The sequence below is a fragment of the Camelina sativa genome, chromosome 12 (assembly GCF_030686135.1).
Source record: "Camelina sativa cultivar CO46 ecotype springtype chromosome 12, ASM3068613v1".
NCBI lineage: Eukaryota > Viridiplantae > Streptophyta > Magnoliopsida > Brassicales > Brassicaceae > Camelina > Camelina sativa.
In genome coordinates, this window is record NC_141891.1 from 6072514 (window position 1) to 6085214 (window position 12701).

General features: G+C 33.0%; 2 protein-coding genes across 2 annotated transcripts; one reads left to right on the plus strand and one right to left on the minus strand.

Annotated features, from left to right (window-relative positions):
* The first annotated feature begins 3962 nt into the window (after positions 1 to 3962).
* LOC104730489 (NAC domain-containing protein 46-like) lies at positions 3963 to 8435 on the plus strand. The gene is made up of 3 exons (XM_087477519.1): positions 3963 to 4498; positions 6438 to 6703; positions 7579 to 8435. The coding sequence occupies exons 1-3, from the start codon at positions 4288 to 4290 to the stop codon at positions 8158 to 8160; spliced, it is 1059 nt and encodes a 352-aa protein (XP_087333645.1). The 5' UTR covers positions 3963 to 4287; the 3' UTR covers positions 8161 to 8435.
* A 1613-nt stretch (positions 8436 to 10048) lies between these two features.
* Positions 10049 to 12312, minus strand: LOC104730492 (12S seed storage protein CRC-like). Its single transcript, XM_010449667.2, has 4 exons — positions 11773 to 12312; positions 11299 to 11630; positions 10755 to 11192; positions 10049 to 10602 (listed from the first exon to the last, which is right to left on the minus strand). The coding sequence occupies exons 1-4, from the start codon at positions 12074 to 12076 to the stop codon at positions 10198 to 10200; spliced, it is 1479 nt and encodes a 492-aa protein (XP_010447969.2). The 5' UTR covers positions 12077 to 12312; the 3' UTR covers positions 10049 to 10197.
* Between the last annotated feature and the right edge of the window lie 389 nt (positions 12313 to 12701).

The window sequence follows — 12701 nt, forward strand, 5'->3', positions numbered from 1 at the left end:
AAAAAAAAAACTGAATCTGAATCTGAATTTAAAAGTAGCCAAAAAATTAAAAACTAGTCCTAAACCAATTATTTGAAAATTAAGTATATTTAACCAAAACCTAAATACTAAATACTAACCAAATCGTTATTAGATGATATTTATTTTGGAAATTGTTACTGAAAACACAAATATTTTAAATCTGTAAGAAAAACCCCACCAAATAGAAATTCGGATACAACAACACGCGATTAGTAATCTTCAACTGAAATTTTTTTACTAATACTTAAAATAATAATTAATCCACTAATTATATCATTGGGACATCATTTAAGTATATACAACTATTTATAGAGAGTGATATAGGATCCACCATAAGCATATAATTATTAAAGATCCAGCGCATCAAAAGGTTTCCTCATCAGGAATAGACACAACAAACCTCAAGGATAGGCCTTTCTATATATATTATCACATCTGATCCATAGTATAATAATATGATCAGATTTACAAAAAAAAAAAAAAGTATAATAATATGATTGTTATTTTCATAACTCATATTGATTTCGTTTCAGCTTGATTTTATTAAATTATAAACAATCCAAGTTATTTATCAATATAAAAGAATGAAAGGATGGTTTGTTCAAAAAAAAAAAAAAAAGAATGATGATTTAGTATGTGATACCATCTTAGTTTAGAAGACCATATGATCGAGTATATATGATTTTACCAAGATTCTACTAAATTAAAGTCACCTACAAAAATGAAGGTAAGATCGTGGTGTTGTCTTTGTGACCCATTTCATTCTTCTATATTGATGCCAAAATATATATGTGTCTGTGTACTGTGTACAGCTGCCAATAATTATGAGAAACATAGGAAACATAATGACAAAATTGAGTTTTGTCCACACCTCAATTATTGTGGCAGTCTCTGAAATAAATCCAAGATTTTCCGAAACATCAACAAATGAGTTTTGTTCGAAGATCACTGTGTCTTCTTCGGTTTGATCATGTTCATCATTAGTGGGCCCTTACTCCCATCAATTGTTTCTATTTCCAAAAAATTATATCTGTTTTCCTAATTAATGTATAAATGACGTGTATGTATAATATACACATACTGTATAGTTAACTTTGATACATCCATAATTTTAAAATAATACTAGTATTATTATTTTATTGTTTTAAATTTATATATCTCTACTATTTTTTACATATACTACCATCATTTTTAAAAGTAAAATATTAGTATTGTCATTGCCCAAAGAATGCGACGTGATTTTCATGAAAACAACAATCTGTTATTCCGATTAGGTTAGTTTAAAGTACAAATTGGTCATAAATTGCGACAAAGAGGTGGCTACAATTCTGTCTCAAGTTACTACCAGTTTGTAGTTTGTACTGATCATTTGTGATACATTAAAAAAAAAAAAGATTACCGTTGTGAATTAAAATATGCTACTAAGTAGTGAGTGATGATTTGAACCCAAAAAAACAGTGCAATGAATACATATTTACGATTTATTAACCTCACTATATATTGACTCTACGGTCTGTTGCTTCTCTTAATTTTACAGAGTGCACTGGTTCGCCTGATAATGTAGAGATTGAATCTCTGAGATTCTCTAAACCAATAGAATTCTATATTTGAAAAGTTTTCAACTATCCTAAACTTTAGAACTTAATATAAGATCTATTTTTGAAACTCAACTTTTCAACCGTTTTAAAATTCACATCATGCATCTCCAACATTAATATTTAATATTTATTGCTAATTTTACATCAAATTCATGACTACATTTAAAAACAAAAAAATTTGATTCGCGTTTTTTAACTAATTCTAGTGACGCCTATAATTCTAATAAATTATAAAAGAAGTATTTTTATATTAAATTGTTAAACAATTGGTGGTGAAAGCTCCGCGAATGGGTTGGTGGGATGGTTTGTATTATAAATCATTACTAAGTAAAAAAACTAAATATTTTCAATGATTATTTTTGAAGTTTACAAAATATTAGTGCTACTTAAGTAAAAACTACAGAAAATCAATTTTTGTAAATTATGAAAAAATTATAAATCGTCAATTTCGTATGAACATGAGGGATGATTATAGTTTTACGAAACATTCAATGATAAAGAACGAAACCATGAATAGCGATCACCATAGAATAAAGGCATGACCGCAGACGATAAATAAAACCTACTACCGACTACCGAGTCGGAGACAAAAAGATCACACAGTTTTATCATGAGTCGGGGAAAGAGCCCAAAGAAGCATGGTAAAGTATATATTAGTGTGTAATCGAGCCTTTAAACTATTTTATTATGATGGTGTATATTATATAATCGTGCATTTTATATATAGTTGACCTGGTAATTATTGATTAATATTTGGTACGCATACATTCTTACATATTGGAAGTATATTGTCTCTAACGTTTTAAATAAATTGCCCTCTCGTCACATATATATGCCACATTTGCATGTTAGGCGTAGATTAATTGTCTAAGTATTAATTGTCTAAGTATTAATGTCAACTTATTAATTCAAATGATTCAGTGTATTTGGTCTAATCTAATTGATACTCCATTAAAATGGAAAACTAATTCAGTTTTAAATCAACCAATCCATTCCATAGAGTTAATTTTTATATTCATTTTAACAAGGTCCCTATTTCATTCAAATATCGATAAGACATGATTTTAAGAAAAAATTAATCAAAAAAAAAAAAAAAAAACTACGTGGGGAAAAAGGAAACTATACGTGTAATCAGCACCAACATTATTACGACGTAGAATATAAGTTAGACAAAAGAGAAAAAAAAAAGTAGCTTGTAAATTTCCGGAAGTTTGCAAAATCCGTCCCAAACATGAATCGTTACAAAAAGAAGTTTATCACTAAAATTAACTTGAGAAAAACTAAAGTAAAAATCAGTATTAGTTATAGAGATCAAAATAAAACATTTCATAGCCCATAAAAGGGACTCAGACTCTACATAGAGGGGATATATCTCCGGGAGCTTCTCATACCTACATACAGTGTTGCCATCCGCCGGCACTATCCAACCATGTTACCCATGGAGTTAGTTTTAGGAAAAAGTCAAGCATTGTAAGGTGTAAAATTAATTCCCTAGTTAACAAAATTTCCTTTAAGTAAGAGGTATATATGTATATTCTTGCATGTTGTTTACAACTTTACATCATGCCTTGCCAATCCCTTTTCCTTTGAATTTGATTTCAAATCAGAAAAAAAAAAAAAATCCCATTATTTGACATACCAATTAGGTCCACATGACTATAAGAGGATCACCAATGACCACTTAGAGTATAATGTTATATTTCCTATAAATATATGGCCAAGAATAATTGATTTAACACAGGAAACGTAAAGTATTCGTGGCTAATTAGACTACTTGATCGTTGGCAGCAACAAAATTAACTATATTATGACTTTCCTAGTGATGTATTTGATATGAAAAAAAATAAAATAAGATTCATACTTATTTTGGAATACGTATCACCAAATTTAAATCTTTAGTCTAAACCTAACTATTATAAAACAATGTTACGAATTTCATAAAAAGTTTCTTATGATATGTGTGTGTACTTTTTATTAAGTAATTTTTTCATAAAGCTAAAACTCTAATTACTTTTTTTTAGTAGTTTTCAGGATAGGATGCTATCAATGACAAATGTACGAACTAATCTGAACTAGTGATCGATCTACAAACGGAATTTACCGAATATTTACATTTAAAAAAAAAAAATGTTATCTAAGTGTAAACGGTTATATGAACAATAAGAAAAAGAAGGGAAAAGTTTGGTCTGTTTTCCCTAAGTGGATAACAATGAAACCAAAAGAGAATATTGGATAATAGTGTCCCATGAGACACCTCACAACTAAGATTTCTTGTGACTTTGGTTTTTCTTGAAACTTCCCACCATAACTAACTACATATATTACACAAGCATGGACCCAACTAATCTTACAATATTGTAAGAAACTCTAACTTGTCATCTTCTATCCTTAGCTAGCTACATGCATGTTATATATTATTCTATTTCCATCATATAAGCTAATTCCCCCTAACTATAAATATATACATTTTAAACATATATATGTATCTCTAGCTACCCTCTCCCTCTCTCTCTCTCTCTCTCTCTCTCTCTCTCTCTCTCTCTCTCTCTCTCTCTCTCTCTCTCTCTCTCTCTTTCTCCCTCTTCCTCTAACCTTTGTCCATGCCCTACTAATTCTCCTAAAGGTTTTTACATTTACATATAGCTATTAAGCAAAAAGTATTCACATAATGGGTTTGAAAGATATTGGGTCCAAATTGCCGCCGGGCTTTCGGTTCCATCCAAGTGATGAAGAGTTGGTTTGCCATTATCTTTGCAACAAGATTAGGGCCAAATCTGATCAGGGTGATGTTGAGGATGATGAAGTTGATGAAGCCTTGAAGGATGCTACTGATCTTGTGGAGATTGACTTGCATATTTGTGAGCCATGGCAGCTTCCCGGTACGTAACATAATGATTCTATAATTCTGAAATTTAGTTATATGTGTACCTTTGATTGCTAATTATGTGTGATGTGTCTATGAGTTTGTGTATACACATATTTATATGTGTATATATGCTCTGTCCACTCCTGGTTTTGGGTGGGTTTTAAATTGCTTTTGTAAAGATTCTTGAAACTTTCAATCGAAAAGATTATGCTTGACATTAATTGAACATAAAGAAGAAAACAGATTCTTTAAATCAGATTTGTTTCTGGGGATCGATTAATTGGTCATATTTATATATAACATATTTGTGCTATACAATTAGAGCTTACTTATGTGAATTAGTCAGATACTATTGTACATGTATACACACATATATACATACACGTGCGTATAAATACGCGTCCCTGTCGTTATAATGATTGTACATATATATACAGATTTTATATATATATATATATATATATACAGATTTACCATATGATTATAATTGAAACCGAATCTTCTTAATGATTTGAAAGATTAAAAATACTTGATTGTGTCAACTGAAACGGGGTATTCACATAGATTCTAGATTTTTTAGACTCACTATAATTGCATTAATAATACTTTGAGACATGCATTATCCGGAGTGTCTTAATTAGTTGAGATGCATGCTAGCTAGTTTTTAAAAATATAATGTTTAGATTATTGATAAATAAAAGTCTGGAGGCTATACAAAAGGAAAAGATAGATAATTATATGTCCTCACCGGTCGTTATAATATATATATATATATATAAGAGTCTATATATAATCGATCCTTATAGAATTCTCGTAAATTATATTACAAATTATATATAGAGATATAGTAGTATATATTGTTTGTATGCTTATAGTGAATATCATTTTTCTCTGTGGTTCTTTTTTATACCTTGAGAAATTGTTGAAGCTTTTTAAAAAGGGGACCGAGAATCCTGTTGTCATATTTTGTTTCTTAACTTTTTAATATTGTTTTCTTCGTAATTTTGACTTTTCGGTACTCTGTTAAAGATAACTTGCCGAGTATAAAATCCAAAGTTTGTTAATTTGTTGCATTAAAGAATATTAATTAACATGTAATCAGAGAATAAACAAAAAAGTAAGCTTTGTGTGTAAACACGAAGACCTTTTTTGCACTATATCACAAGCAACTTTAGAGACTCAAGAAATCTTAATTATAGTTACTTTCATGACCACCACGATCTTGTTGTGTAATTATTGAATATATATTAATATAAATAAACAAGCAATATATACTATTAAGGATATAGTTGATGATAATTATGTCTACGAAAAAGAAATTGTGGTCTATTACTCTTCTTCTCAATTAAGGTAAAATAAAGGAATCTTTTGTTAAGTAGTCATCACATCCCCGTTATCTTCCTGATCATCTTCTATTAAGGATCAAATTAATGCGAAACGGATAGGAGGAATGTTTGAGAGAGCAATAATTTCCTCCGTTGAAGTCAAAATCGTAATTATTTTTTGCCAAAACTAATAATACAATGTCTCCCATCCTCTGTCTTGTCCACATCACAAGTCTTATGTCATCACATTAACCTTTGACATATCACTGTTTATATATGGACGTTTGAAATAGCAAAATAAAAATAAGTTTATAGGTACTTTTTTTTTTTAGTATTTGTTTATGATATCCGGTTTTAAAGAAGAATAGCGTAAATTTAAATTTCTAAATAAAATTTTTATAATGTTTCTTTCTGATTTAGAAAGCTTAATTTATTTACTTTTGTTTTTTCCAATCTAAATGCTAAAATAATTAGACTCATATAAACAAATCATTAAGAAAATAAAATAAAATTATGAACTTATAACCAGACAAACGTTTGTGATTTACTCTATAATTTACATAATATTCAATATTTAGGATATAATTTTATTCTTACAGTTTTCTACTCTTGGTATGTTATGTAAAGATGTGGCAAAGCTGAACGCAAAGGAATGGTACTTCTTCAGTTTTCGCGATAGAAAATATGCGACTGGATATCGCACAAACAGAGCGACAATAAGCGGATATTGGAAAGCAACAGGAAAAGATCGAACAGTGATGGATCCACGCACTAGACAATTGGTAGGGATGAGAAAAACACTTGTGTTCTACAGGAACAGAGCACCAAATGGGATCAAAACTACCTGGATCATGCACGAGTTCCGTCTTGAGTGTCCTAACATCCCACCTAAGGTACTTGATTATTCCTTCTCTCTTTGATGCTACTAACCATAATTAGTATAGTCATTATTTCATAATAAATACGTCTTAATGAGCATCACTTGCAACGTGCCTAAACTCACGATGACATGTGTCTATTCGTGGATGTCCCATGCTGCCATACATAGATATAGTAGATACACCAAATTAATGGTACCAGCGTATTGGTCTTTTATGCCAACAGTATTTCTTAAAGGAAAACGGGAGATATCAGCAGTTTTTTTTTTTTCTCTTTTTTTTTAGTGCAAAATTATACTGGTAAGCTCACTAGAAAAATATTAACTTGATCAAGCCTTTTTTGATTTTTTTCTCTAAGTTCATCAGAAATCGTCATAATCCATTACTCTATATTTATGTACATGCATCCGATAGAATTCATGAGATCTATCTCAATATAAACCGAAAAATATATGGATATATATCTTTTTTTAAACTAAATAACTGGATGGATTATGGATAACCCTTATGGTTATATCATCAAGTTTTTTTTTTATTGATACTAGTATTTGGCCATTTTCACGCTCAATATATATGAAAACGTGAATATATCTCATATAGATAAATATAAACCAAGCATTAGTGTATGTATATATGAATGCATGGCTGTGCATGGCATTAGCGCATGATGAGATGGCAGCAAGTACAAAGAATGACACATATATGCAGAAGAAAACAATAAATAAATGGAAGAAAGAGACAAAAGTGACTTTAATGCGTGTTTGGTTATTTGCATGCACGAGACCGCACGTAACGTAAAATTTCATGCATTTTTATATACACAATTATATGATTTTATTTTTATTTTTATTGACAATGTCCTCTCGTTTTCTGTCGGTATGGGGACACAGGAAGACTGGGTCTTGTGCAGAGTGTTCAACAAAGGCAGAGACTCATCACTACAAGACAATAATTATAACAATGATCATCAGACCCAAAGGCTTGAAATCATTGACGCTCCGAATCTTAATTACTCCCGTAATTACAACAATCAGTTGCCACCTTTATTATCGTCTCCTCCACGTCATCAGCAACAAGAGAAGATGAAAATCCAAGTTTGTGATCAGTGGGAGCAGCTAATGAAGCAGCCTTCAAGGACCACCGAACATCCCTATCATCAACATTGTCTTCATCAAACCGTAGCATGTGGTTGGGAGCAGATGATTATCGGTTCACTGTCCTCATCGTCGAGTCATGGCCCTGGTCACGAGTCCTTGATAAATCTGCTTTACGTCGACAACAACAGTACTGTCAACATCACTGATGATGATCATCAAAATTATGAGAAGATTTTGTTGTCACCAGATATGACGAGTTTGGAGCATGACAAGACATGTATGGGATCATCGTCGGATGGTGGTATGGTTTCTGATCTTCATATGGAATGTGGTGGCTTAAGTTTTGAGACCGACGATCTCCTCCCTTTTCATTGAACATACTATTCAAGGGTTTGGCCGATTTGTTGATTCATGATTTACAACTATTGCATCTATAGATTTACATTATTATGCATATGAATTGTGTGGCATTTGGGTATAGGGTTTGTGATTCTAGGTTTCTTAGGAAATTGTTATAATTAGCTTGCTTTTAGGTTTTCTTCATTTTTCATTTTAAAATTATATGTAATTCCTTTGCCTATGACTATTAACGTCATTATTAGTCTTCTTTGTTGTAAATATATAATATTATAGATACTCATTATTTATCATCGGTCATCTTACATTTTCAGATTATATTTTCTTTTAGAGTTTGTCATTTGGTTAATTAGTTTTTTTTTTACATTCCCTAGCAAACTATATTAATTTTAGATTTACGAAAAAAAAGTTCAATCAAAGATAGGAGCAGTGTAAACGAGAAAAGATTAGCTAATTATGCTTTTTCTTTGCCTCTTGGCTTTTCTGTGTTAGACGAATGGCCGGATGCGGTGAATTCGTTGTTGTTGGAGGATTTGAATGGAACTTCGGTTCCTCATCATGTTCGGATGTAATTCTTTGTCTTAGTTTAAATAAAATGTAGGAGGTCGTTGCCTCCTCTCACTTACCAAAAAAAAAAATATATATTCCTTTTACTAAAAGAATATCTAACTGATTGAGATGTTTTTAGAGTACCTCCATTAGTAGTATATAAGTTAGATACTCTTATTAAAAGAAGAAAGTGAACAGAAATATGTATCTTTTCATTAAAACATTTGAATAGTCGTCTGTATATAATTAAAAAAAAATCTGAAAATTTTAAATTTAAATAAAAAGCTACATAGTATTTAAATTGATAAATTAGGTTGGTGCTGCTCTTAGTTTTGTTAATAAATTAGGTTGCTAGTAAATAACGTGTAGCCGTGAATTTTGTACTTGAGTTTAGCTAAAAAGAATCTCTTCCAAGCTTATCTTCTATGTCTTCAGTAATTCGTTATCGTTTTACAATTTAAAATTTTAACCTTATCCAAACTGTTTAAATTTTGACCAAGAAAAAAAACGTTTTTTAAAATTAATAAAATATAAGATATATTTTTTTAATTTGTGTGAAAAAAGTGTTTGAACACAAAAATATTTTGAAATGAAGAGACTAGCTAGCTCAGCTTTAGAAGCTAAAAAAATTAAAGAGTGAGGAATCTTGAAGTGTCAAAATCCAATATTACTTTTCTCTTCAAAAGTCGAAACTAACAAAACCTTTTCTCCGGGAGAGTAAATTAAAATCAAGGTAGAGTAGATGAAGGTTATATGTAATGATGATTAATAGACACAAAATGAAAAGAGAACAAAAGAATTTTGGAAATTCCATTTCCGACGTAAAGCAAAAGATACGCATACGATTTAACGAAGATTGTTGTTTGGACTTTGGGGTTTGGACATCAATCACGTGACGGAACTTTAGTTCGTTTGGGCCGTCCTTCAGGTCCATATAAACTACAATGCCGTAATTTCAAACAAAATGTAAGATGCGACGACAAAAAAAAAAAAAAAAAAAAAATGTAAGATGCATGAAAACAACTCTATTTGTACTACGAAATTCGGACTTTCTACCATATATTTCTGATTAAAGAAAAAAATCAGTTTAAATAAAGATAAAAGAAAAAAATTTCTACAAAAATTTATGTTTTGTGGAAAGAAGAATCCATGTAAAATCAATAAACAAAATGTAAGATGCATGAATGCAACTCTATTTGTACTACAAAATTCGGACTTTCTACCATAAATTTCTGATTAAAGAAAAAAATCAGTTTAAATAAAGATAAAAGAAAAAAATTTCTACAAAAATTTATGTTTTGTGGAAAGAAGAATCCATGTAAAATCAATAAACAAAAATAACTGGCGCAACGTTGTATATGTAACTCGAACCTTTCCTTTATTTATGAAAAGAAAGAGTTATTACAAGTAAGTGCCGCAGACACATAGTTTACACAGACGCTAAAGGCAGTGGGACATGATTACAAACTGACCATACTTTTATTAGGAAAAAGAAAGACGATTTATTTAAGCCTCGACGATCTCCTCGATATACTGTTGTTGCCTACCTGAGGATCGAGTTAAGGTGGTCTCAAGGGTGTTAAACTTGATCCTCCTAGCTTCCTCAGGAGACACCTGGAAACCATTTGATATGACCTCTAGTGGCAATCCCCTCAATAGCGAGGTTCGACCTGCCAAAGTGCTGATCATCGCGTTTTCATTAGTCTTGAAAGAGATCCACTCGAAGTTGTTTCCGTGGGACTGGACGACGTATGCGAACCCTTGTGGAATGACCACGAGTTGTCCCTTCTGCAACTGCTGGTCCAACACATTCTGTCCGTTGTCGTTCACAACTTGGATCCTTCCTTGTCCTCCAGTGCAGTACAAGATCTCGTTTGCGTTCATGTTGTATTTCGGAAGCACCATCGCATTCTGCAACATGTGATAAGAACATGTGATCAGTCATCGGTAGCCTACGATTTTATTACGTTTTGCTAAAGAAAATAAATTAATTAAAAAATTCTGACGAAATTATTAACCACGTAAATATAATAGATTAGATAAATATATAATGTAGTACTTACATCCTGGATAACGCCACGGGTGGCGCTGAGCCTGATGTACTGCAAGATGGGCAAGGTATAGCTGTTGACGCTGGTCACACGACCAATGTTGGGCTTGTACACGTCAGCACGAGCAGGGTCGTCAATGTTCTCGTGGGCCCTCATGCTGCAGATAGTCTCCTCAAGGCCGTTGTCTTGTGGGCCACGTGGGCGTCTCCTCTCTTCACTCTCGTAGGGCTGTCTCAGAGGCGGCCTCACGACCTGGAAAGGTCTCTTAACACGAACGATGTTTCCTCGGCTGTCTTGTTGGTTCTGAAGCTCCTGAGCCAACTGAACGTCGATTTTCAACGCCTGAGCTATGATCTGTGCGTCGAAGCTGCTCCACATGTTTTTCTGTTCTTGCTGTTGCTGCGAACCGCCAAAGCCACCCTGTTGGTTGTTCCCGGCCAAATGGAACACCTATAACATAGAATCAACAATTGCAAAACATGTAAATATTAGTTAAACTGATACGGTGGTATAGATCTTCTAAAACTGAATGTGCGTCTTGTGTATATATGATTACTCTAGGGTTGCGGTCAAGTTGGTTTTGGTAGTTTGCAATGTCTATAAGAGCGATGATGACAAGTGGCTGTTCTCCGGTGTTGTAGATCCAGTGGGCAGAGCCTGGAGTGATGGCAAAGACGTCTCCCTGTCGAACATGTTCTACCTTCTGGTGCATGTCACGGAACCCTTGTTGTTGCTGCTGTCCTTGTTGCCCTTCTCCTTGTTGTCCCTGTCCTTGCCATGGCTGTTGTTGTCTTCGTCCTTGTTGTCCTTGTTGCTCGCCTTGCATGGGCTGCGAGTCCATGAAGGTCTCCGCACATCCAGGGACCACTCTTCCGCTAATACCCCTTCCTATAATATAAAATAATTTTATATATAGAAAGAAAGAAAAGAGTTATCGTACAGTGAATCAATTGTATATCTCATTAATTAGAACGTGAGATATACAAATTTGACTAGAAGGGGTATTATGTATGTAGAGATTGATAAAGACCTTGAACAACGTAGGAGATTTTTGGAGAAGTGAAGAAGGTGGGCAAGTAGAGACCGCCTTGTTCAATTACATAACGAGCTACGGAAACACCAGCACATCGGAGGTGAGGGTGGTTGTGATCCCAGTACTCGATCTGACCGGCCTCACTTTTGATAGTTTCGGTGGCTTCAAGAACATCTAGGTTATCAAGGTTACACTCGTTCTGTAGCTGAGGAGGAACCCGAAGAGATTGCCTCGCAAAGCAGCCGTTAAGGACGAGGAGAACCCGGAACGTCGCAACGAGGAGATTGCTGAGCTTAACCATTTTCTTTTTGTTTGTTGTGGGAGATGATGGATGAAGAGAACGGGACTTATCAGGAGTTTATATATTGTCAAGTGAGCTCAATGTTTGTGCCACCTAAGATTGGGTTTGCATGGGGTCATGAGTCTATGTTTTTTACACGTCAGTCTGTGAGCTCGAGCAAGTGTCTCTTGACGTTCATGCGCGTAGCTCACTCTCCGCATATGCTAAAACACGACAAATTCAAATGTATCTATCTCATTTTTAGCTTCGTTATCCATCCGTATAAATAGAAACTCTACTGGATTTATCTATAATCATCGTCTTAGAATGGCTTAACCATGATATGTAATTTATCTTAAACGGGAGAAGAAAATCTAACTTTAACAATTAACACATCGTTACATCACCGCTGTCCCCAAGTATTAAATATTTGGCGATGTGATCGAAGAGCGTACTAGATACAGCCAAAATATTATTTTATTAATAAAATAAAAGAACTTTAATGAAAGAAATATAGAGACAAGAGGTAAACAAGGTGACACATGAGAGAGACGCGGCGACACTAGGCGTGTTTGATCCGTTGTATCTGCTGCGGACTTGACTCGACAACTGTTCGGTTGCATGTGTTAGCCGCGATGACAAGTGT

Coding starts and splice junctions, on each gene's coding strand:
- LOC104730489 (XM_087477519.1), top strand. CDS start 4,288: ATGGGTTTGAAAGATATTGGGTCCAAATTGCCGCCGGGCTTTCGGTTC. Junction 4,499..6,437: donor TGAGCCATGGCAGCTTCCCG/GTACGTAACATA, acceptor TGTTATGTAAAG/ATGTGGCAAAGCTGAACGCA. Junction 6,704..7,578: donor GTCCTAACATCCCACCTAAG/GTACTTGATTAT, acceptor ATGGGGACACAG/GAAGACTGGGTCTTGTGCAG.
- LOC104730492 (XM_010449667.2), bottom strand. CDS start 12,076: ATGGTTAAGCTCAGCAATCTCCTCGTTGCGACGTTCCGGGTTCTCCTC. Junction 11,631..11,772: donor AATCTCCTACGTTGTTCAAG/GTCTTTATCAAT, acceptor TTTATATTATAG/GAAGGGGTATTAGCGGAAGA. Junction 11,193..11,298: donor AACTTGACCGCAACCCTAGA/GTAATCATATAT, acceptor TCTATGTTATAG/GTGTTCCATTTGGCCGGGAA.